Genomic DNA, 26,034 nt, shown 5'->3' on the forward strand with positions numbered 1-26,034 from the left:
TTGAGTACATACATGTAGCAAGGCATGACCGTCCAACTGAGACAGATCTGAGGGATCATTTGTTTGGAGAGACCGGGCGGTGACTGTCACGCAGAGACAGTGTGCTCTCATTCAGTTTGCCACCAGGCAGGCTGCAGAGGTGGCTGCTGACGTGTCCTTTAAAAAGCTGATCATCTGGGGCTGAAGTTGAGAGCACAGCGGGTAGGGCATTTGCCTTGCACGCGGCCGACCCGGGTTTGAATCCCAGCATCCCATATGGTCCCCTGAGCACCACCAGGAATAATTCCTGAGCACAGAGCCAGGAGTAACCCCTGTGCATCACCAGGTGTGACCCAAAAAGCAAAAAAAAAAAAAAAAAGCTGATTGTCAATGGCCGGAGGCTCCAGGTGAGGTGGGGACGGTCCCAAGCAGCGAGAGGGCGAGGAAAGGAGAAGGGCGGGGCAGAGTTGGTTCCGTGGCCGTGCTCTTACTATACTCACGGTGCTTAGCTTGTTCCTTTGATGCCAGGGGAGATTTCTGCTTCCCCTGGGTCCCTCCAGTCCCTTCGTCGGGACCCTGCTCTGGGAGTGCTAGGAACTAAGGGCAACTGACACTTAAGTCAAGGAAATATGGAAACCCAGGAGTCGATATTATTTGGAGTCAACTCCCATGTTACTAAAGCATAGCATGAATTATCTGTCTCTACAAAAAGAACTTTGAGCATCAAACATTAAAATAAGCACTGGCACCTGGGAAGGTGTTAAGTAAGAACTGAATGTTTGCAATCCAAAAACAGGAAGGCGTGCGCTGATGTCTGCCCTTTAGGGTTTTGTTTTTGTTATCTGTTCCTAGTCACACAAAGTATCAAGAAAAAAAGCTTTGCCCAGTAGACCAGGTGTCTGAACTACATGACATGCATTCAGCCTTGCACATGGCCAATCTGGGTTTAATCCCGGCATCCCATATAGTCCCCCAAGGACCCCCAGGAGTGAGTGATCCCTGAGCATTGCCAGGTGTGACCCCAAAACAACACAAATAACACATTGGGATCTGGGGGCCAGAGATTGTATCATGGGGAGGGCCTTTGCCTTGCACACAGCCAACCCGAGTTCCATCCCTGGCATCCCATAGGGGTCCCCTGAGCACTATCAGGAATCATTCCTGAGTACAGAGCTAGGAGTAACCCCTGGGCATTGCTGGGTGTGGTCCCAAAAAACAAATTTGGATCTGGGGCCAGGAAGAGTGCCTTGCACATCAGTGACCTGGGTTCAATTCCAGGCATCAAATAGTCCCCCAAGCTTGCCAGGAGTGACCTGAGCACAGAGCCAAGAGTAAACCTTTAGCCAGTCAGGACAGAGAAGGAACCATTATGTCAAGGCTAGCTGGAAACAATCACTCTGGGTAAGAACTGCGTGCTGCAAGTAGGGAAAGAAAACAGACAGGACAACCTCTCGGGATCTGTGTGGCAAACCACAGCACCCAAAAGGAGAGAGAAGGAAATTTCCTGCCTTAAGGCAGGCTGGGAGGAGGGGAACTGGGGACTTGGGTGAGAAATGTAAACTGGAGGCACGGGTGTTGGAACATTCTACGGCCCGGTCACAAAGAGTTTTGTAACGGTCTTAACTGTATCAGTAATTCAATTTTTAAAAAGAAAAAATATTGATACTGAAAGACTGTCCAGAACGGAAGAGAGCACTAGGGCAATAATAGCTGGGAATGATCACGCTGGAAGGAACTGAGGGTTTAAACAATCTTCACACACTTTGCTGTAAGGAAACTCTCTGGATCCTTTCTAGTGATTATTCATAACACAAAATTTACTCAGGACCTGCTTTAAAAAAAATTTTAGTTGAATCACTGTGGTACAGTTACAGACTTAAAACTTTCCGTCATATGATGATCGAGGGCCCATCCCTCCACCATTGCCCATTCTCCACCAATGGTAGGACCTGCTTTGGGGGCAGGCTTGGGTGGTGGTGGGATTGGAGTTGGAATACTGAATGTAATAAACTGTGACCAACAGGAACATTGAATTTAAGTGATTCAAACTGCAACTCTCAGGACAAATGAAGTCATGAGACTTGCCTATTAATGCTGGACACAGAGAATGCCATGGTGAGTGAAGCGAGTCGGAAGGACGGGGACTGATAGTGGCCGCACTCATTTGTGGGATATAATATAGTAGAATAATATCCATGGCCAGGGCACACAGGGGTTAGGAGGATCAGTAAATGGTTGTGACCGCAAGAGCATGTATGTGTCGGGGAGGGACAGTTCAGGGCGGGAAAGACAGAGAAGAGACCAGTAGGAAAATAATAGCTGGGAATGAGCACACCGGACAAGGTCTGAGGGTTAAAAGTAGGTAAGGAATATTCTTTACCTTTTCAGCATCAATATTTCAAACCACGATGCCCAAAAGGAGAGAGAAAAGTGCTTGCTAAAGAGGCAGGCGGTGGGGGGTGACGGGAGGGAGCCTGAAGACACTGGTGCTGGGAAATGTACACGGGAGGGACGGTGTTGGAGCACTGCAGGACTGAAATCCAATCATGAGGAGCTTTATAATGCTCTAAAGAGCAAACTCAAACATAAGCTTTGTAACTATAGCTCACATAACTTAAAAATTTTTTTTTTATCGAATCAAGGTCAGGAAGTGCAAAAATTCAAGCCTTCCACCTAACCAGTTCTGAAATAACATGGACATCAGTGTTAGCTTGCTGCTGATTGAGGTCCCCAAAGAGTTAAGAAACGCAAGGCCAATGACAGGAACCTCAGCTCGTGAAGGGTTTGATGGGCAACGATTTTTTTAACAGGCGCAGACCTCACGGGCCAAACCAAATCACCCGATGCCTGGGATAGTCCTCACTCCAGGCTCAGAAACAAGGTCTTCATGTGATTTTAGGACACAAGATGCCAGGTTGTTCAAGGCTTTTTATAACATACCAGGAATGAGCTAAACCCTTTCCAGAGGCAGTTCTCTGAGCACCCGGCTAATCACGGAAAGCGTGAGCCAGAGTCCGTGGCTGCTGGGCGTGTGAGTCATCGCTTGTGCTGTAAAAATGATGGCTTTTCCAAAACTCCCCTTCTGAAGGCGCCTGGGCTCCTTACACTAACTAGTTTCAACTGGTTTGGTCATTGCTCTGTTCTGGGAACAGTCCCTGGAAACTTCTTGAAATCCGAGGGCAAGAGTTGGGGGCCGTGGGGCAGCTGACCCTGTTCCTCCTTGGTGCAGATGAAGAAGCTGAGGCTCTGTCCTTACCTCTGGGCCGGGCACGTGGTTGAGCTGAGACTTCAGACTTTTTTCCTCCATCTCTTCCCCCTCGATCTGCCCTCTGCCAGCTGCCGGGAGGAGGGTCCCGACAAAGCTGAGTGTGCAGTAACTAACCGTTCCTTGATCCACTCTATTCCCTTTGGGGATCCATAATGCATACCCCAGTCCAGATTCTGCTGTGGAACTGACTCAGGGAGCACTGAGAACTGGGAGCGGCTCTCTCGACTCACACATGTAAGTGTGTGGAGTAGGAATCATTGATTCTTTAGAGCCCCGCACAGGTTTCTAGGTTTCAACCAAGGGGGACGCCTAGTCCAGCCGGATGAGTGTCCACTTCTGGCCCTCGGTGGAGTCTTTCTGAACCGCACCACTGCAGATGCCTAGCGTTCTGGCGTTCTAGAATGTGAGCCTGGGGAACAGCCCCCACCCCGTGATTAAACTAGGAGGGATACTTCAAAGGAGTCCCCTACTACCTTTCAGGCACAAGTGGGGTCCTCTCACTGCTGGGAGGCCTTAGCTGAACCCGCTCATTGCCTTAGCCCCCCCCAGATCTGGGTGGGTTTGGGGAACTTCCGTGGACCAAGTCGGAAGGTCCCATTAGGACATGGGTTTGGGTTTGGCTTCAAGTGGGACCTTGTGTTGAAGGGGGTGTCCTTGGTGAACTCTCGGTCCCTGCCTCAGTAGTAGCCTGGGAGCTGGGCTGCTTGTTAGAACCAAGACCCCCACTGGCCTCTGCTGCTTTGCACGACACCCAGAAGGTGCCCTGGGTGGGGCACCCCTTTCCCCCCGAGACTCCCCGCTCCTGACCTTGCAACAGCGCGTCCAAACTCAGGGTCTAGTAGACTCGGGTTTTCTTAGAGTTCAAGGTAGCTCTCGGACGGTAGGAGAGCAAAAGGCCTTGCCTTGCTTAAGACATACTCCAGGTGACTGGTGGTCTGGGGCTTCCTCGTTCCCCCCCCCAGGGTCTTCTCCTGCCCACTTTAGGGCACGAAGGAGGGTGCTGGAAAGCTTGAGACTAAGTTTCATCCCCCCTCGGATGCTCTCTGGTCTTCAGAAGGAAGGAGACCCTCTCCACGGCGCCAAAGGCGTCAGGGCCGCTGGCACTCGGACAGGCCCTGAGACCCAAGAGCTTGGCCCTCCTGGGGACACAGGGGCTCGGGTTGGTCTCAGGTAACGGGACAGCGGGGCGAGGACACCTCAGCCTGGTGTGGCTACTCTGGGCATCTCCCCGGGAGGCCGGCGCAGACTGAGGAGCACGTCAATCTGATGTGCTAGCAAGGGGTCCCGAGCAAGGGACAGTGACTGAGGCATTTGCCTTGTACGAAGTTGATACGGGCTTTATCCCTGGCATCCATAGGGTGCCCTGAGCGCTGTGGGTGTGTCCCCCACCCCAAAATATGGTTTTAAAAGAAAAGTGACTGGCCAGGGTCTTCTAGGCCGGTCACTCCTAACTCCTTCCTGCTCTGAGCCTCAGCTCCAGTCACCACGGTGACACCTGGAGGTGGTTTGACAATGACATCACAAGGCAGACACTGTGGGGACCTTCCCAGTCGCTGGGCTATTGCTTCACGGTCCTTGGAGTTGTGACTGTCAGTCGGCACCACTCAGCGCAGACCCAGCCCCTTGGGAGATGGCCCCTGTGCTCCAGGGTGGCTTGGTTCTCTGTCTGCTGTTATTAGTTATTCGCTTATGGCCACACAGCAGGCTACTGAGCTGTGTCCCGGGCTGGGGGTCAGCTGGCTTGCAGGCCGTCTCACCAGCTCAGTCCTCAGCGGTGCTGAGCCAAGGCTACCTTTTTGCCCGATCCTGGCAATGGGGCCCTGGGCTACTGTCCGTGCCCCTCATTGCTTCCCCCGGCGTGATGTCACCCCACTCCTGCCCCCCACCCCCCAGCAACCTGGTGGCAGCGTGTGGTTCTTCGGAGTTTCTGGTTTAATGAGCGCCCATGTAGACCCAAGCTTAAAAGGCGCACGTGACTAGATTGGCCTCCACCCTCCCGTCCCCCCCCCCCCCCGCCAGCGAACTAGCTACGGTCAGGATCAGGGGAGGTGACCCTCCCAGGGGGTGTCGGGGGCACTGCCTGGGAATGCTGCATCTCGGCAGACTTGGGGCTGGTCAGACCCACTTGAAGTCTCGAGGACCGACATCCTCACTCCCTCCCTCCCCCCGAAGGCCACACAGGAGATGTTCAGGGTTCAGCTCCGTCAAGCACCCTACCTCCAGACTTTCAGGTGAGGCCTGTGTTCTCCTGGGGAACAAGCCAGCACAGCTGAAAGAAAAAAACACTGGTCAGAGAGCAGAGCGCTGAGGCGCTGGCGGAGGCTATTGTTTGGGGGGTACCCCCGAAGCTCACCCTCCTGACAGCAGGAAGGGCCTCGTAGCCCGGCCATATCTTCTCACTGGAGATCCCCAGATCCCTACACTCTGCTGATTTGCTCCCTCTCCGACTTGTCTGGGAACAGGGACTCGCAGCTCCCCAAAGATACAACCCACCGACCACATGTCCACGTAAGAAGTCTCTGGAACCTAAGTCTTTAGGCGCTGAGGGTCTGTTTCACTCTCAGCAGCTCCGAATTTATCTGGGCCGAGGGCGTGCCGGTTACACCCACTTCCCATGATTCCCTAGGAGCCCCAAGTGTAAAAATCGTCTACCTCTGGGTTAGGAGTCTTAGAAGATGGCTCCTGCCATGTGGATGCTGCCGCCGCCGCCATTTTTTATGCAGGAAGACAGGGTGGGGAGGGAAGATCCACCCCCGGGCAGCACGGAGTTGTAGCCCAGTTCACAGTCCCAGTGCATTGCTATAAGAAGCTGCGCTGGATGCCCGAATATGTTAGGTCTCTGGAATCAAAGTCTTTAGGCGCAGAGGGTCCGCACGGGCTTAATTTGGCAGGAAAACCCTGTTTCTTGGATGCACCTTCCTGCCACACCAAAGAAAGTTTTTTGTAGGGAGGCATTTTACAAGCCCGGCTCTTATCCTCTAGTCAAGCGGAGGCTTACTTGGGATTCCTGTAACAAGGTCACCACTGCTGACCTTACTGATCTTATCAGTTTGCCATTCCTCTCTCACTAGCCAACGCCCATGCCTGATCTGCATTTTACCATTGTTCCTATGGGGATCCAAGCATGCATACCGCCCCCTCCCACCAAGAGGTATAAGTATTGTAACTGCTGTGAATAATCTCTCTCTCTCTCTCTCTCTCTCTCTCTCTCCTCCTCCTCCTCCTCCTCCTCCTCCTCCCCCCCCCTGCGTCTGTTCATTCGGTTACATCCCCTCCTTAGCCCCACGAAGGGTCCTCCCTGCGGGACAGGATGGACCCTCACATCTGGCGCCCAGCGTGGGGCACTAGGGGACCACCGAACGCCCGGTCAAGTTCACGTCAACCGACAAATTCACGGAAAAGTGAGTGTCTCTGAGGGTCGCCTCTCTTGGCGCACACCCTGGTATGGGACCGGGCTCGAATACAGTCTCGTGTTAAGGATGAGACGGTCACTGGTGGAAGGCTTGAATTCCCTTGTCTTGTGTGTGTGTGTGAGTGATTGTGCAGTCTTGGACGTCCTCGTCCTTGTACTGAGTCTGTGGCTCCACGACTTGGCATCCTTAAGATCCTTTTAAGGTTATGGAGTCCTATTGGGCTGTCTGCAATTCCATGAGGGACATATGGTCTAGGGTGGTGCTGGTTTAGACACTGGCTGCAAGTCACCTCTCAGGCTGATCCACTATGGCTAAGTTCCTCACCGGCTAGACATGCATCTGAGTGGCTTGTTATGAGTGTCCCCGTCCCCCCCTGGCCCCTTCTTGTGCCTTTTGTGCTTTCATTTCCGTTGAGTTAGAGAAACAGCCTTCCAGTGACCCTTTCTTTTCTGTACTTTCATTTCTGTTAAGTTAGCAGAAACAGCCTACCAGTGAAGATAGTCACTGGTGGAAGGCTTGAATCCCTTTGTCCTGTTTTCATTTCTGTCGAGTTGGCAGAAACTACCTCCCAGTGAAGAGTCACTGGTGGAAGGTCGAATCCCTTTGTCCTGTGTTTTCATTTCTGTCGAGTTGGCAGAAACAGCCTCCCAGTGAGGACAGTCACTGGTGGAAGGTTGGATCCCTTTGTCCTGTGTTTTCATTTCTGTCGAGTTGGCAGAAACAGCCTAACAGTGACTCTTCTCTTCTTGCTTTATGGCCTGCTTATCCTGTTTCCAAGGCTCCCTCATTCTGTGGGGATGAGGCCACCCCCATGCACGGATCTGACTCCTCAAATTCTACTATAGACTCTGACCATCCTGCTTCCCTACCTGAGCCCTCCCGCACGGAGGCGCCTCCAAGACTTTAAAAAGAAAAATGGCAGTTGGCGACTGCTACAGGATCTACGAGCAGTAAATAAAACCATAGTCATTTTGGGGGCGCTTCAACCTGGACTGCCGTCCCCAGCAGCCATTCCTTCAGAAATGTATAAGACAGTACTGGATTTAAAAGACTGCTTTTTCTCAATTCCCTTGCATCCTGATGATCACCCCCGCGTTGCCTTTAGTTTGCTAGCTTCTAATTAGAAAGAGCCCAATGTACATTGGAGCAACCCCATTGTCAGGGGGATAAGACCAAAGATAATGTGGACGCCCGTAGGGCAGGTTCAGGAATTTCAGTGTGAATGTGGTGAGTGGGTGCGCACCCTTGTGAAAGAAGGACCGGTCCAAGCGAGTGCAGGAGTGTGCTTTGTACGTGTGCCTTTAGTGTGTGTGTGTGTATTTGCCTCATTATCTTTCTCTTAGTTCTGCTTATTATTAGCAGAGAAGGCAGGAAAATGCAAGATCATGTGGTTAAGTGTTTAATATCAGGAAATAGAAGTATATCACTAAGGTAGCCTATCCCCAAATCTGATAAGAAAATACTAGTTCCCTGTCTCAGAACTAGTCTTGACCAAGAAAGAAAAATGCTAGCATCTGACCACCTTAGGTTTCAACAATTTTGAAAAGGTTTTGCCAGCTTATATCAACAAAAGCGCTTTCTTGACCCATTTTTAACAGGCAGGAAACTGGCTGGTCAGGCAGGGAAACGGGGAGCAATGTTCCCAATCGGCCGACAGGGCTTAACTTTGCCCTGGGGACTGCTCCTTCCTTTCTCAGTCTGTCAGTTTTCTCCCTGCCATTTTTGAAGGGTCAGATTGATAGATCAACTGCAGACGTGTGCACATGTACGTGTGGTGTTTTTAGTGAACTTATTGTCTGTCTGTCTGTAGAACACTCGAGTGTTAGAGCTAGTGTGAAGTCAGTAATTCTTAGACCTGGGCAAACAAAATCAAGGGAGATCAGAGTGATATGAAGCCCAGCAATTTAAAAGATCTAGGTATTTTTGGAACTTGTTAGATCAGGTTTAAACAAAGATTTCTAATTTGAATGTGGCGCCTACAATGAAATTGAAATTTTTAGTCTAAATTTCTTATTGGAAGAACATTAATAGTTATTAACAGTTGAAATTCTTTTGAATTCCAGTATCTGTACTAGCTAGAAAAAGCTACAGAACTAGAGCCAGAAAACTAAAAGTGAAATAAAAATTCAGACAGTGCAAGGCTTTATCTTACAAGCCTCAGCCAATTTTAATGAGGAATTTAGCTGTTTTTCAAGCAACAGAGGTACAGAAACCCTCAAATAAACAGTTTACTTGTGTTTCCATAAACATTTGACAGTCCAAATGCTTTTTTTTCTATGCTATTATCAAAGTTTGGTTAATATATATATATATATATATAAAAATATACCCAAAGGGCTTTTTCTGTGTTTGAAAGCATATTTGTATTGTGGAATTGATAGTTAGAAAGCTTGTGATTTGAACTAAGGTACAGGAACTATTGAACTTAAGCCAAAGATTTACTCATGTTTCATAAAAATTGATGGTTTAAAGGTCTTATGCTGTTGTGTAAATGTACATATGCATCTATATTGGATTATTAGAATGTGATCTGAAATAGTTGTGGTTAAAAACAGGTTCGAAGAGTAACGGTTTAGTTAAAATATGAGTTTCTAGAGTTATAAAATTGGTTGCAAAATTTATTCTACAAGTGTTTTATTTGATCTGAGACTGGGTAACTAAAATTTCTATTGATACTTAGCAAAGAACTATAATAGATTAATTTTAGGTGTCAGCCTGATAGTCTAAAGCCATAGTATTGGGCCTTGGTTAAAGTTTGAGACGTGGGAACTTTTACTGACTACTGTTAAGTCAGTCTGTCCAGTACATGAAAATGCATGTTATTATTCTGATAACTTTATTCATTGCAAAGCTTTGTCACCAGGTATCATACCTATCTTGGACCATCAGAGACCTTCGTACAGAAGTATGAGATCCTTAATGTTTTATGGTAGTCTATGGGTGTTTTAATCTTTATATTTGTGTTTTCCTAGAACTCTAAAGTTTTTTGAATATCTATAGAACTTATAATGCTTTTAAAATGGTATGGCAGAGTAGTTTTGTCATGTTAAATGAGATGATTGATAACTAGTGTCCAAATTTGGGAAATCATGTTGTACTGAGTTCAGTAAAATGAGAGTTTAAATTTGTGGGACGACTATAAGGAATATAGATGTATGTGTTAAGTCAAAGATAATGGATGCAGATATCATCAGTTGGAAAAAGGAAAGGATCCTGTTAAAGTGAAGTTGATTTTGAAATGGGTTGAAGGAAAGTTACAGGACAGAATGAATGTAAAAGAATGTGTAGAAGGTTTGAGATTGTGTTTGAAGGAAAGAAACTGATCACTGTTTTAAGAAACTTTTTAAATCACATGCAGAATTGTTCTAGTATGTTTTTTGGTAGGATCTATGGAAAAGATATTGGATGGATTGTCTGGACTCCCAGTACAATGCTCTTATTAATGGGAAGTCAAGGTTTTCAACACGGAATTGAATGGGTTAAATACGATGTTAAATTGACACTTTTCCTCTACAGATTTTAGCTTCTTTGACTAGGACCCACAACAAATGGGTGTGTTGCATCTCACTGTGAGTAAAGTGAAATGTTTTTCTCTTTGTACCTTCAGTATGTTTTTGATGCTTCATGGCACTATGTTGGTTTGCATAAATCCAGATAAGTCTTTCCTCTCTGTAGTAGGGTCTACCCCTCATGCAGACAGGAAAATCAGTTATGGGACCCCAAAGCCCTCTTTCAGGGAAAGAGTCAAGGGATTGGTCTAAATGACAGGAGCAGGTATTTAACAGGTACTGTTTCAAGTACCCTACAAACCTCAAGGAGACCCTAGAGGCCGGCTGGCTCAAGGAAAGAATGGAAATTATCACTGCTATGGAGAATGAGAAATCTGGGAATCTGTGTGACTGATACAGCCTGGGCCTACTCTCAGCATCAAGAAAAACCCTGGAAACCAGAATCTCTCTCAGCCCTGAAGAAGGGAGGGACTCCTTTCTGCCAGGATGCATCTATGGAAAATGAGGCCCAAGGCCACCTCCAGTTCAACCTGAAGGCTCGAGACCATCCAGTTCATCGTGGGACATTTATGGCCAGGCCTGGGTAACTCTGACGTGCCATATAAGATTAATGCCGTTATTGGTGTGCCTCCTGTCTTTAGCCCAACCCCCAGGACTTCTCTCCATTTTGGGGTACCCCATTATTTACTGAGTTCTCCAATCTTGCTGTATTTATGCAAAAGAACAAGTCAGATTTGTTAAGCTATCGGGCAAATTTTAAAATGAAGGTGGAGAGAAAACCATGTTTCTGTAACTTGCTTTTTTTAGAATCAGATTCAAATTCTACAGAGTGATCTAGTAAATGTATTCTAATCTTGATCTAAAAGGTATCCCTTTTGGGGGCTGGAGTGATAGCACAGCGGGTAGGGCGTTTGCCTTGCACGCGGCCGACCCGGGTTCAAATCCCAGCATCCCATATGGTCCCCTGAGCACCGCCAGGGGTAATTCCTGAGTGCACAGGAATGACCCCTGTGCATTGCCAGGTGTGACCCAAAAAGCAAAATAAAATAAAATAAAATAAAATAAAAATAAAAGGTATCCCTTTTGGGTAATTCAGGTAAAGTGTGTTTTACCAACTGTAAAGTAAGCAGCCTAGTCTTTAGGACTCAATGTTGAACAATGTTGACCAGGGTATTGGAAGCCAGAGATTTAGTAGGGGGAACCTCAGCTCAAAGTGCAGAATTAATTGCTTTCCCTCAACCTGTCAATTGGCTACAGTGCCAAAAGTGGACATCTCAACTGGTTCTAAGTATTCACCTTTAGTTCTATGAACACAGTCATTTGGAGAGAATAGAGTTTTACAGCTCTTAATTCTTGTTCCATCATGGGATTAATACCCCATCCAGAGAATACTCATCTAAGATACTCTGCAAAAGAGGAACAATAGGCATTGGAACAAGGTTTTCAAAAGGGAATTGATAAAGGGTTACACTAAGCTTCCAACACTAGTGAAAGCCATCTTTCATGGGAAGGAACTCAGAACTGTGCTTTCTGTTTCATTAATGAACCTAGTGGAAATTTTGGGCTTCCTTTCCTAACACTTGTTCAGCATCAAGGAACTCACCAAGGAGAGGATTGGCAGCTTGACATGCAAATGATCAAACACTCATTCAAGGTATAAATATCTATTGGTTCCAATTGATAGCTTCAGTGGATGGGTAACTTTTCCAACCTGAGAAGTGGCTTGGTGCTTCTAGGCCACTAGAAAAATCTGGACATAAGAAGTCATTTTCTATCAACCATGGGTGAAGCAGTTATTCTTTTCCATTGTTTTTTTATGACAGAAATGGGTATGGCATTGTTTTGGTTCCTGTTTTAACTCTTAATGTTTTCTAAGACAGCAAATTATTCTGTCCTTACTAAGTCAGAAAGGACCTTCCACATCTCCAGGATCTAATCATTTCAAAGTGCCATCCCTCAGTCTAATTGATCTGATCTTTTCTTTCAGATAACTTCAGGAACCCAACCAGTTCATTGCCTGGGGTCCACTAAAACTAAGGTAGCTTGAGGTTTCACCCCTTGTGCAGGCAGGGTCTGCGCCCCTCTGTCAGCATGAAGCAGCTTCAGAAGATGGATCACCGACCATTTTCCCCTTAAGGATTTAAGGTGGTGAAATCTCTAGGGGGGAATATGATGTAGGCAGGTAGATAGGGAAAGGCCCTTGGCAATGAAACAGATTAACAAAGTCTCTGGGAAGGAGAATCCTGAGACTGACCCACCCTGTGGATACAGAAAACAGACCTGATGAGACCTTCAGCAGACCCTGAGGAGGTTGGACCCCTCCCCACGAAGTTCCTCGAATTCCCTCGACCTCTCCCTTAATCTGATTAAAATGTGATCCAGCCTAAAGAAGACCCAGCCTCCCTGATAACCTCCTTAGCAACGGACTTTTACCTGGGAAGAAGCCCCACGTGGGGGCAGGTTGAAGAAACCCTATAAAGGCCACCTTGAACAAAGGAAGTGCGCGCATATGCTGCCTGAGCCCATGTGCTGCTTGTGCCCACGTGGCCGAGCACATGTGTCGCGCACATCTCCCCCCTTGAGATGTGTACTTTCATGCTTTCGTGTTTGTGTCACAAGGGATACCGGACAATGCCTCCCCTGACCACATTTAATTTAAAACAAAACAGGGGGAGATGTAGGGAGCCATTGTACAAGCCCGGCTCTTATCCTCTAGTCAAGCGGAGGCTTACTTGGGATTCCTGTAACAAGGTCACCACTGCTGACCTTACTCATCTTATCAGTTCGCAATTCCTCTCTCACTAGCCAACGCCCATGCCTGATCTGCATTTTACTATTGTTCCTATGGGGGTCCAAGCATGCATACCGCCCTCTCCCACCAAGAGGTATAAGTATTGTAACTGCTGTGAATAAACTCTCTCTCCTCCCCCTCCTCCTCCCCCTCCCCCCCTGCGTCTGTTCATTTGGTTGCGTCCCCTCCTTAGCCCCACAAAGGGTCCTCCCTGTGGGACAGGATGGACCCTCACAGTTCTTGTACCCTACTATCTCTTAGTGGCATCCTTAATCATTGAAGGAAGGAGTTTCTCTCGCAGACACTTTGGTCGTGAGCCGGCTTCTGTTATTCAACCCTATAATAAGGAACAGTTAGATTCTGGGCAGGGTGAAGAAGAGGTGGCCATGGGAGCAGGCACCCCGTAGGGCAGCACCCTGACCGAAGGGGACTTTGTGCTCGAATCCCCTGCTGTGTGGCCTGGTGGGCTCAAACAGGCGCTGCACAGATACCTGCCAGCTTGGCAGGGCTGCCGGAGCGTGGAGGAGATCCAGTGTCTGGACAGGACCACAGAGGGTGCCTACGGGGTGGTGTACAGAGCCAGGGGCAAGAAGACAGCGAGATTGTGGCACTGAAGTGCCTGAAGATGGAGGAGGGCTTTCCCCATCACCTCGCTGAGAGAGATCCACACCCTCCGGAAGGCCCAGCACCCCAACGTCGTCACCATCAGAGACCATGGTGGGCGGCCACCTGGACAAGATTTACATCGTCTTGAGCACGACCTCAAGAGCCTAATGGAAAGTATGCAGCAGCCTTTCTGCCGGCGGAAGTGAAGACCCTCATGATCCAGCTGCTGTGCGGTGTCAAACATCTGCATGACAACTGGATTATGCAAAGCGACCTCGAGACCACCAACCTGCTCCTGAGCCACACTGGCATCCTCAGGGTGGGCGACTTCGGGCTGGCTTGGGAGTACGGCTCCCCACTGAAGGCCTGCACCCTGGTGGTTGTGACCCTGTGGTACCTCGCCCCCGAGGAACATAGCCTATGTGTGGTACATAGCCCAGCACTGGGACTGTGAGCTGGGCTATGCAATTTCTGACAGAATTTTCCCTGGACTTTATACAGAAATCCAAAACCGCGCGGATGCGTGACTTAACATCTATAATTGTAAGCAATGTGAAATGGTTCCTTTTTAACAGGTCTGACTTGGGGGGGAACTCCAAATAACTGAGTTTTTGTTGAAATATTGAAGGTTATTAAAGTAGCAGCCACTTCTCTGGACTGTGAACTAAGCAACAGCCCCACGCCGGCCGAGAAGAGGAAATATCCCTCTTTTCCGGTTGTTTCCCATTTTCAGGGAGAAACGTGGCATGGCATCCACCATACTATGAGGCTCGGGAAGGGGGATGAGGGGGGGGAAAGGAAAAAGAAAAAAGTTATGTACTTGGAGCAGTGGGGCTAAATATCTCTTCATTCTCAGCAATGGAAAACTAATTATAAAATGCTTCCTTGGTAGTAGGGCTGTCCTTCTTGGGGGGAGACTCCAACAACAATAGTGAGTTTTGTGTTGAGATATAGAATGTAAACAAGGTAAAGAGAAAATGAAGTGAAATTCATCAGTTATACAGTTGGGGGGCGGGGGTGGGGAGTATACTGGGGTTTTTGGTGATGGAATATGGGCACTGGTGAAGGGATGGGTGTTTGAATATTGTATAACAGACATAAACCTGAGAACTTTGTAACTTTCCACATGGTGATTCAATAAAAAATTGAAAAAAAAAAACCAAATTAAGCCCGTGGGGGAATGAGGAGTAGCGAAAATAAGGTGAAAAGGGCGCTGGTAATCTAGAGAGCAAACAAAGTGACCTTCAATTGCTTTTTCTATGAGAACTAGGGATTCTCAGGCCACTGGTGTCAGACTCCGAGGGGAAGAAGGGTCAGCATCTGCCGCAGCCTGCGCGGCCAACTTGAACCTCGGCTGGAGAGAGGGAATGAGAGTTGAGTGGGCTAGGGAGGACTGCATGCAATATACGGCATACAGCAAGTTTATTGAAATCCAAGCTGGTTTACATAGTTTTTAGCAATAATCAGCAGGTTACATAAGTGGCATGAACATTAAGTGGTGAGAGCATCTTTATTTTTGCCGATCTTGTTTTTCGGCTCCTTCTCTCAGCCTTGAGAAACATGGGAAAGCAGATGTGGCCTTGAGCATGGCCATGGAAGACGAGAGCCAATCCTCCCTTCAGCCTCCTCTCGAGTCCAGCTGCCAGAGCATGGTGGCCCTTCAACTTTTCTCAGGAGGCAGGTCGCCAGAGCATGGTGGCCCTTCGACCCCTTTCCAGGCTGGCCGCCAGAGCACGGTGGCCCTTTGGCCGCTTGTCAAGGTCGGCTTTCAGGGGATGGCTCGCCCTTATGCCACGTTTCCCCATACTCATTCCCGTTTGCAGGAACTAAGGCAGGCGGTGCCTAGGCCCGTCCCCAACAAGCATCACCGCGCAAAAGGTCATAAAGGGGCATAAGGTCTCCTTTGGAAAGTTTCAGATAGGGACTGAGCCATGTAATATGCCCGAGCAGTTGTTGAAAATCATGTAGTGTCTTTAACGAAGTAAGCTTCAGCTGTGTTTTTTCTTTTCTTTTAGGTTTAATTATTTATTTATAGTGAGGGCTACTTCTGGAGGTGTTCAGAGTTCATTAGGGCAACAACCAATATTGCTGGGGGAAAGACAGGCGATGTGAAGCCAGGGACTGACCCCTGTGCCCCATGCAGGCACACTGTGTGCCCTGCCACGTGGGCCCCAGGATAACCAATTTTAATGGAGCCAAATGATTACACAGTAAAAGTTTATAAACATTCACATACAAAAAATCTTGCGACTTTTCTGGGAACTGAAGCAACGGGACACACATCCTTGAGAGAATCTTTCTATACATCAATGGAAATCAGTATTTTGGTCTCTTGACCTCAATCCCATCAGCTTCCATCTTCTTCCTCTTAATGATTGCACTAATCATCTTCCACTGGCGATCAAGTTCTGCCTTGTCTTTGGTTTCCTTAAAGCGCCTGGTTTTCTGCCCTTCAGACATCTTGATGCCATACTGGAATGCGGCTTTGGGCAAAGCCTCTTTGTTGTTCATATATTCACTGTATTCCTGTTGGGTATCAAAGTCCCAGCGGCCTAAGGGGCCCTTCTTGTTACCCTGGTCCATTTTGCTGTAATCCACCTCCTCATCACTGTCCACAGCCATATCATCCATCGTGGCTGGGTAGCACTCGGCATAACTGTTGGACATCCCAAAGAAATCTCCAAGCTGCTTCTTGTCCTCTGGCTTCTTCCGTGATTCAGTGCCTTCCCAGCCAGTGGAACCAGAAAATGTTTCATTGATGGATTTGATCAAATCCTTGGCAGATGCAGGTCCTTTGTCAACATCAATGGGCTCATCATCCACTTTTGGCTTCTTGAAGTAGCTGTGTCTCTTTTTTTTCTCCTCTCTCTCTCGGTCCCGCTCCCGTTCCCTGTCCCGCTCTCTGTCCCTTTCACGATCACGCACCCATTCTCCGTATCTTTCTCGTTCCTTGTCCCGTGGTGTCTTGGTTGTAGAAGGTACATAATCCCCAATGTCTTCAAATATATTCATGTCGGCCTCGGGAGGCGGCTTCTCTTCCAGCTTCCCTTTATCTTTCTTCTTGAGCTTCTTGTTATGGGTTCCCTGCCTCAAGTAGGAAAGAATCTGTGTGAGCTTGCTGATGACAATGTCACTTGTTGTCGGTGTGGTCTGGGCCTCCACGGTGGGGCAGTCCGCCTTGCTTCGGATAAGAGTGGTGGGGATGTCCGTGTCCGCATACCCATCGTCCAGGTCCACCACATAGGCCATGCGGCCCGGCAGGAACAGCTCATTCCGTTCGTACGCTTTGCTCTTGAAGAGCATACGGTAAACATTGCGGCCTAAACGTGTTTTAAATTCAATTTTGTTTTCAGGGTCCTCGTCTTTCTTGGTTTCCTTCTGGGGCTTTTCCATCAGTTCTTCCTCCTCTTTCTCCTTGCTGGCAATCTCAGCTCGAATCTTCTGAAGCAGAGCAAAATCCAGGCCTTTCACCAAATGGGTATGTTCCATGTCTCCACCCAAGAACTTGGACTCCTGGATCAACTGTCTTCTTTTCTCTGCAGCTGATGTGTCTGATGTGTCTGCCTCAGCAGTGGGGCCCACGGCCCTGTAGTTTGCCGTGGTGCTGATCAGCTCAGTTTCCTCATAATCTTTGTTCACACCATCTCTTCGTTCCTTGGCCCGGTCCCGGTATTTCTCTGCTAGCTCTCGCTCTCTCTCAATTTCTTGTTGGCGAAGTTTTGCATAATAATTTTTCTTTCTTCTCCTTTGAGCATCTGGATCCTCCTTCTCATTATACTTTCTTGGCATCTCATGGTGATGTGATTTAGAGGGTGGTGCAGAGGTAGGCGCAGCCCTTGGGGTCATGAGAAGTTTTCTGAAATCCTCATTGGTGCACTTAGATTGGTGGGAGGAGTGAGGATCGTCCACATCGTAGCCATGTGGGGCCAACGGATTGGAAAACGGCTCGCTGTCTCGCTCAGGCATTTTGTCCGCGTCCTTCTATCGCCAGCAGGAATTCAGGAACCAACAACACGGCCTCAGCTGCGTTTTTTTTGCAAAAGTACACAGGACCCCTGAAAGACAAAATCCAAGAAAGATATAAGGGTCAGCGATCTGAATTTTTTCAGGGACAATTTGAAAGCCAGATTGAGTAAACGCACGGATCACCTGATTGCAACAGAGCATAGTGGCCTGTGGGTCAGATCCAACAAGCAGTATATCATCCATATGATGGACCATATAGATGTCGGGCCATTGTGCCCTAATGGGAGCAAGAATTTGTGCCACAAATTTTTGACATAGTGTGGGGCTATTTGCCATTCCCTGGGGTAAAATTTTCCATTGAAAATGCTACATGAGCTCTTTATAATTAATAGCTGGCAAACTAAAGGCAAAACGGGGGCGATTATCGGGATGCAAGGGAATTGAGAAAAAGTCAAATACTATCTTGACTAAGAAATCAAGTACTATTTATACATTTCTGGAGGATTGGCTGCTGGGGACGGCAGTCCAAGTTGAAGCGCCCCGAAAATGACCATGGTTTTATTTACTGCTTGTAGATCCTGTAGCAGTCGCCAACTGCCGGTTTTCTTTTTTTATAACAAAAATGGGTGTGTTCCAGGGGGAGGAGGTGGGTTCTATGAGTCCCGCCGTGAGATGTTCCTGCACTAACAACTTGGCGGCCTGTAATTTTTCAGTGGGAAGGGGACACTGGTCCATCCATACAGGCTCATTGCACTTCCACATGATCTTATCCATATGTGGTGCAGGAGGAGCAGGGACAGTTACTGAAAAAAAACCTAAGCTGTGCGGTCATTTTTCACTGGGTCAAGAGCCAGTGGCACAGGCATGCCTTGGAGGTTTTTCCTAGACCCTTTCCGGGAGAATAACCTGCTGCAAGGAGTATGTCTAGGCTCGTGGTGTCAATTAGTAAAAGATCCATTTGTGAAAGAATATCCCGGCCCCAGAGATTGAGTGGAAACCCGGGCAGAACATAGGGGCGTACCGTCCCGGATATTCCTTCCTTGGTGCGTGCGCCAATCAAGCGGAAATGAGCTAACATAGGGTTTTGGGATTGACCTATACCCTGAAGGTGAGTCAGTGGGGGTGAGGGGCCACCCTTTCGGCCAGTCTATTTTTTTAGCAATGATCGTTATATCCTTGCCAGTGTCAATCAGACCTAAAAACTCCTTCCTGTTGATTTCTAAAATCATCATGCCCTTGTGATCAAGAATGCGTTGGGCAAAAAATGCAAAAGTGTCTGACACTGGGGGTGGTTTTTATACTGTTATAGGAATGAGTAATAGCTATGCTAGCCACGCGCCAGCGTCCAAGACTGAAAATGGGGAGATTGATTCAACTACTCCAATCTGCCCTTGAAAATTAGCATCTACAATCCCGGGGAGTACTCGAGCACCCTGAGCGAGCATATTGCCCCGTCCAATAATTAGGCCAAAAGTTCCAGATGGCAAAGGGCCACAGGCATTGACATACATTATCTGGGGACCCTGTTTTTTAACTAATATTGTGCGGGAGGTGGCACAGAGGTCCAATCCGGCTGAGTAGGGGATGGCTTTGCCAAGGGGTTGGACGCCGATAGGTTGAGCAGCCCATGATTTTGAGGTGCCCCAGTCATGGGAGAGGGAGCGAATTGGGGGCCCTGGGGCTGGCCCTGTATTCAGTTTCCCGGCCTGACCTTCTGGCAGCACTCTGACGCCCAGTGGAAACCCCGTTTGCACACAGGGCAAAGAAATCTAGGTCTGGGCCACGGTTTTTTATTGGGAAAGTTTTTAAAAAAATGTCCAGGCTGCCGACAGCCAAAGCACAGCTTGTTCTGGCTGTTCGCTGGTTGAATGGCAAGCTGTTTGAAGGCAGCCCCTACAGCAAGCCCTATTTTTGGGGTGGTGGGATCAACATTGGAGCATAGCCGTTTGTATTCTGAGAGGGTCTTCCCATGCTTATAGGGGCAGAGTGCAGCCTAGCAGATGGGATTAGCATTCTCATAGGCCAAGTGGTGGATTAGCTCATTATCCGTCTCTTCGCTTCCCATAAATTTTTCAGCCGCCTCCAAGAGGTGCCCTATGAAATCACTATAGGGCTCATTAGCTCCCTGAGGAACCTTGGCTAGGGATGTTACTACCAACCCTTTAGAGGGAAGTCCCCTCCAAGCCCAGAGGGCAGCCTTTTGTATTTGGGTAAGTAGCCCTAGGGGAAATTGAGCCTGCACCTCATTAGAATCGAATGGTGCATGGCCCTGAAATTTAGCAAAGATCCAGGATCAGGAAGAGCCTCCTTCTGTGATGTTGAGGCATGCCATTTCTTGGCATCGTTCTAAATAATCTGCTCTCCACAAGAGATAGTCTCCCCTACTCAGGACAGCCTTAGCGACTGAGAACCAGTCGTTCGGCGTGAGCCATCCCTCACTAAGGGAGTCCAAAAGGCCAAGCGTCAAAGGAGCAGTGGGGCCGCAAGAAGAGACAGCGGCCTTTAAATCTTTCGGGTCTTCGAATTTTAATCTAGGGTAGCTTTGGCGGGTTGGTGCCTGCGGAGCTATGTCCTGAGGGGAATTTTCCTCTTCAAAATGTGCCCCTTCCTCAGGCTGATAGGCCTCCTCAACTTCTCTGTCTGAGGGATCATCAGGTGGAGCTGTGGCAGAGGTGGGGTCATTGGGGGCCCGAGAATGGGACCTGGTAACTGGGAAGGCAGCCGTGGGTTTTGAAGCTAGAGTGTGGCGGGGCGGAGGAGAGACCGAGTTTGCACTAGGTTCTTGGGAGAGGGGAGAAGGCTGCAGGGCACTGACTTGTTCCTGAACCAGCTGCCTTATTTGAGTCAAAACTTGGAAATATTCCTGTTTCTGTTGGAGAACTGTGCATAAGGCGGCAGTGTCCCAGGCAAGCTGGCGGACTGCCTCACTGGTGTCATATGGGGGGTTAAAAAAGGCAGTGGCATGGGACAGATACGGGGGTGGCTGTGTTCCTGATGGAGGCTGAGGAGCTGAGGGCTGACACCTTGCCTCCTCATCTACCTGGGTAGCCCCGTCCTCTGAATGCAAGGATTTAGGTCCCGGGGGAGAGGGATCGGGGATATCAGAAGTCACGGGGTAAAGTCTCAGAGGTGCCTCCACTCGGGAGGGCTCAGATAGGGGAGCAGGATGGTCAGAGTCTATAGTACTAGAATTTGAGGAGTCAGTCCCCTGCATGGGGGTGGGGGGCAGCTCATCCCCACAGACTGAGGGAGGCTTGGAACTCTTTTCCCTCAGTCTTTTTTTGCGCCTTAAGAATCTCACTTATTAAGATCCAAATAGAAAAAGCAGAATTAGCGAGAATAAGGATGTAAACAGTGGGGAATTCCCCGGAGTAAACAGAGGTGGAGGAATCAGAGGGTAAGCAGGCCATTCCCGTACCAGGGTGTGTGCCAAGAGAGAGGCGACCCTCAAATACTCACTTTTTCCGTGAATTCGTCGGCCGACGTGAACTGGACCGGGGGTTCAGTGGTCCCTTGTTGCCCCACGTTGAGCGCCAGATGTGGGGGTCGATGTGGAGGTCTCGTCCTGTTCAGCAGGGAGAACCCTTCTTGGGGCTGAGAAGGGGACGCAGCTGAATGAACAGATGCAGAGCCCAGAGGAGGGAGAAAAGGCGTTTATTCTAGGGCAGTTACAGTATTTATACCTCCCTGCTGGGAGGAGGTGGTATAGTATGCATGCCGGGACCCCCAATAGAAACGCAGGGTGTGGCATGGGCGTTACTAGTGATAAACAAATGGTGATAGGATAAGATCAGTAAGGTAAAATGGCTGCCTACAGATTACAGAATTTTTGCAGCTAATCTCTTCAATATTCAAATCAGTACAGCTGGGCCCAATGAGCTTACATGGGTGGTGGTTTGGGATCATGGGTGTGGCTGTCTGAGCTCCCCACCCTCCACTCCCCAAACGTCCTGAGCTCTCACCAGAAACACCTGTGTAACCTGAAACTTGTGGGTGGGCTTCCAGGGCTTTGCCAGGGACACCCTGTCATACTCAAAGCACCCTGGAGGTGCTAAGTCTTTAACTGAAGATGAATCATCATTACAAAGCAAATAAATGTAAGGAGGACAAAGTCACGCATTTTGGCATCTTGATACTGACATAATTAGATATCTAAGCTTAGCTAAAACAACTGTTGGCTCTGACCGAAACAAATCCATTTTATACAGAAAATACCCGAAAAACACCCTAAAACAGTCTCAACTTTTCAGTGAACAATTGGATGCTTCGGGATTTTAATGCACTAACAAAGGTTCAAACTTAGGCAGCTTAGAAATGTCTTCACACTGAATTCCACCAACTGTCCATCGAAAGGGCCACTTTCAATGACCACGGGACGTGCGGGACTCAGTGCGCAGGCGCAGAAGCATGCCTGGCCCGGTTCCTCCCACAGTCTCGCCCAGTCCCGGCCGCACGGGGAAGTCTCGCGAGCCCTGGGGGGTTGGGAGGGGGTGTCGTGCAGCCTCTCGACTCCGCCCCTTCTGGCTTGCAGCTGATATAAGTTTCCCCTATACACTCAAGTGTATCAAGTGGGGGAATATCTCCATTATTGGTAACATTCTATATGTCCAGTGAATGGAGAGGTGGCGGCTGCAACACTGCATTGTCCCCTATTAAAGTGGGGGTGTCCTCAGAATTAGGGGGAGGCGGAGTGGGAATTCTAAACTCTACTTGCCATTGTCTAGGTCAATCTCGTCCCCGTAATTTCAGAGGCATGGGGGCTATGTAGGGCTGGAACGTGCCGGTAACGCCTTCGGGGCCAGTATGTTTTAACCGCCTGCCACTCTAGGACAGGGGAAGAAAGCGTCATGCCTACTCCATGCAAACCATAGGGTACTGCCTGCACGGCCCCGTTCATCATCATCCCGTTGATCGTCGAATTTCTCGAGCGGTCTCAGTAATGTCTCCATTCGTCCTAGCCCTGAGATTTTAGAAGCCTCTCTCTACTTGTCCTTCCCAACGATGCCGCATTGGAGGCTCTTTCAGGGTCAGGGGAATGAGACCAACGTCTATATATATGCAACATATATATATATATATATATATACATACATATACATATATACACACACATATAGAAGGACTGGCTTTAAATGCCAAGCTATAAGGAAAACCTAAAGGTTTTCCCATGTCTTAATCATTTGTACACTTTTCAGCAAGATCTGGTGGTGTCCCTTGGATACTGAGGGCTTTACACTTTCCTTTCCGAGATTAACTCTGGGCAGGTAAGATTTAAGGATCTATGCCGCTGAAATGGACACCGATCATATTTCCTTGCGCTGAGGTTTTGTTTTGTTTTTTTGGAGGGGGGTTTGGAACACACCCATATGGGCTACCAGGAATCAACACTAGGTCAGCGGTGTGCAAGACAAACACCCTACATGCAGAACTCTCTCCAGTCCCAACGTTTATCATCTTATGGGTCAAACAGCAGGTGCCCCCAAGGTGAGGACAGGAGAGACATATCCCTCACTACGACGAGACATTGCATGCGCAATACACCGCTCTCTATTTCTCTGGTCATCATAGGGTATGTCAAGTCTGAGGACCCCAGGAAGCCTTTCCTGCATCCCTCGTGTTCAGAGGCTTCCTGTATGTATGGACACACTTGTGAGTGTGCACAGAGGTGCCAGCTTTCCCGTAGGTGTCCTGCTCACCTCTCTAGTGCTCTAAAACACATCTAGAGAGAAAACATAGTATGAGACTAACACCGAGGGACAGTAGGACTGGCCCACGGTTGGCAGCCTGCCTCCCGTGCTGGGGGGCGGGCAGCTGGGATAGAGAAGGGACCACTGTCACAAGGACAGATGGCACTCTGGATTCAAAAAATTATAATTAATAAAACATAGCTGGATTAGAACTCCTGAATGGAATCTCCCCCAAAGACTTCAGGGGATGTCGGTTAACGAGCTGTTGCCAAAACTGAGGTCACTAGAGTCCATCAAGATCATCCAGAATTGGGGCTCGCCCAGCCCACCTGGACACCATAGCTTTTCCTGTCATCTCAGACTTGTTCCTGCCTCAGGACCTTTGCCCCGGCTGCTCCTTTTACTTCGGGTGCTTAGAAGCTTCTGCACAGACTCCATTAGGCCCAGATCTGCCCCGGGGCCTTTCATTTAACTCCCGACATTGCTAACAAACCCACTGGGATCCAGGACACTTTGATAAGGATTGGGGAAGGATGGGGCACTGTCCTGCCATGATGTTGCAGGGGAAATAAAGGGCCAGAGGAACGGGACTTCTGATTGGTCCCTTAGTTATAGAATGGACCATCTGACTGGTCCTCTTTTTATTTTTTTCCCATTTCTGTGGAATTTATTTCTTACTTAGGACTTCCCATTCTGTGCCAGAGTGTCTTGGTGAAAACCCGTATGTGCGGATGACCAAAGAAAAGTCCGGGACGGGATGCAAGATCTGTGCTGGACCATTCACGGTGTTTTGCTGGCGTCCTGGAGTTCACACGCGTGTCAAGAAAACCCAAGTGTGCCAGACCTGCAGCCGACTAAAGAACGTCTGTCAGACCTGCCTGTTGGGCCTGAGGCACGGCTGCCCGTCCAGGTTCCTCGGGACGCAGGGCTGTCGTTGAAGGAGGATCTGCCCAAGTCAGATGTTAACAAGGAGTACCACATGCAGAATGTGGGAGAGAGATTCTAACTCAGATGGAACACGGCCCGTCGGCGAGCTCGGGAAACCCGCCGGCCCCAGGAATACGCGTCTCAAGCTGGCACGAACGGCACCTTATTACAAAAGAAATCGCCCTGTATCTGCTCCTTCTGGGTGAAAGAGTGTGAGAGAGGAGAGGAGTGTCCGTGCCGACACGAGCAGCCCACAGGGCCAGATGACCCCCCTGCTCGTCAGAATACTCAAGATCGGTACTGTGGGGTCCAGGACCCCGTGGCAGACAGACTGTTAAGGCGGGCATCCACGATGCCCCGGCTGGACCCGCCCGAGGATAGGACTATCACCACCCTCGATGTGGGCGGTCTGGGAGACGCCGTGACTGCGACGGATCTGAGGGGTCGTTTCTCTCAGTTTGGAGAGACCCGGGCGGTGACTGTCGCGCAGAGACCGCAGTGTGCTCTCCTTCAGTTTGCCACCAGGCAGGCGGCAGAGGTGGCTGCTGACGTGTCCTTTAAGAAGCTGATCGTCAACAGCCGGAGGCTCCACGTGAGGTGGGGCCGGTCCCAAGCAGCGAGAGGGCGAGGAAAGGACAAGGGCGGGGCCACAGGTGCTGGGATGGAGCTAGAGCCTGTCCCGGGGCTGCCAGGAGCACTTCCTCCCCCTCCTGCAGAAAAAGAATCTCTGCCAGCTACTTCAACCCACCCCCAGGCGGTCCTCTAGCTGTGGTGAACATCACCCCTCCCCCACCCCCGGGTTTGGGGCCACACCTGTTCCACCTGATGGGACCACCCCCTCCTCTCATGAGGGCGCCAGGACCAATCCGTTATCCTTCTCAGGACCCTCAGAGGATGGGAGCTCAGCCTTGAAACACAGCAGCCCCCAGCGCACTCTCCCACCCTGATCACTGCGGAACAGAAGGCGCGTGAGGGGCCTGGAGCAATAGCACAGCGGGTAGGGTGTTGGCCTTGCATGCGGCCGACCCGGGTTTGATTCCCAGCATCCCATATGGTCCCCTGAGCACCGCCAGGGGTAATTCCTGAGTGCAGAGCCAGGAGTAACCAACCCTTGAGCATTGCCGGGTGTGACCCAAAAAGAAAAAAAAAAAAAGGTGCATGAAAATCCCAGTAAATGACCCTGGGAATACACATAATTTTCCTTCCTTTGTAGTGTCCATGGTAGCTGTATATGTTCAGGTGCAGGCAGTTGGACAGTCATGCTTTCCTGCATGTATGTATTCAAAGGACTGATGGACTGCAGATAAGCTGCCGTCAATACATCTGATTTCTGCTAGAACATTACTAGTAAGACCTGTCACGTCCCCTCATCTCCACGGGGAACAGGAACTCTGAATTGTAAAGTCCAGCTCTGAGTTACCATCCTAATCGAATATGTTTTGTATCTTTGTAGGGTGTGGGGGGGAGAAAATTGACCTGTGGTAAAATAAATAAATTAATTAATTAATTAATTTTGGATCATTTTAATATCTACTGAGTATTTTCCTTTTTATCATCTAAAAACATATCTGGCAGCTGGAATAGAGAGGGGATCACTAAGTCAATGATGGTTGGAGGGATGGAGACGTGTGCTGAAGGTAGATAAAGGACCAAACATGATGACCTCTCAGTATCTGTATTGCAAACCATAATGCCCCAATGGAGAGAGAGAGTATGGGGGAAACTGTCTGCCATGGAGGCAGGGGGAGGGTTGGGGTGGGGGGGTACACTGGGGACATGGGTGGTGGAGAATGTGCACTGGTGGAGGGATGGGTGTTCGACCATTGTATGACTGAAACTCAAACAAGAAAGTTTTATAACTGTATCTCACGATGATTTAATAAAAAAT

The 26,034-nt window shown here is 49.0% G+C and overlaps 1 protein-coding gene and 2 pseudogenes across 1 annotated transcript; 2 read left to right on the forward strand and 1 right to left on the reverse strand.

Moving 5' to 3' along the window:
- The first annotated feature begins 369 nt into the window (after positions 1 to 369).
- On the forward strand, positions 370 to 14,020 carry LOC101556806 (cyclin-dependent kinase 11B-like; annotated as a pseudogene).
- A 1,862-nt stretch (positions 14,021 to 15,882) lies between these two features.
- Positions 15,883 to 17,532, reverse strand: LOC101539161 (protein Red-like). The gene has a single exon (XM_055147230.1). It carries the CDS (start codon positions 17,530 to 17,532, stop codon positions 15,883 to 15,885), a length of 1,650 nt encoding a protein of 549 aa, XP_055003205.1.
- A 5,934-nt stretch (positions 17,533 to 23,466) lies between these two features.
- On the forward strand, positions 23,467 to 25,058 carry LOC101557069 (pre-mRNA-splicing factor RBM22-like; annotated as a pseudogene).
- The last annotated feature ends 976 nt before the right edge of the window (positions 25,059 to 26,034 follow it).

This window comes from Sorex araneus, chromosome 9 (assembly GCF_027595985.1).
Source record: "Sorex araneus isolate mSorAra2 chromosome 9, mSorAra2.pri, whole genome shotgun sequence".
NCBI classification, from domain to species: Eukaryota; Metazoa; Chordata; class Mammalia; order Eulipotyphla; family Soricidae; genus Sorex; species Sorex araneus.

What these genes read in the sequence shown, in the direction of transcription:
- LOC101539161 (XM_055147230.1), bottom strand. Translation starts at nt 17,532, where the DNA reads ATGCCTGAGCGAGACAGCGAGCCGTTTTCCAATCCGTTGGCCCCACAT.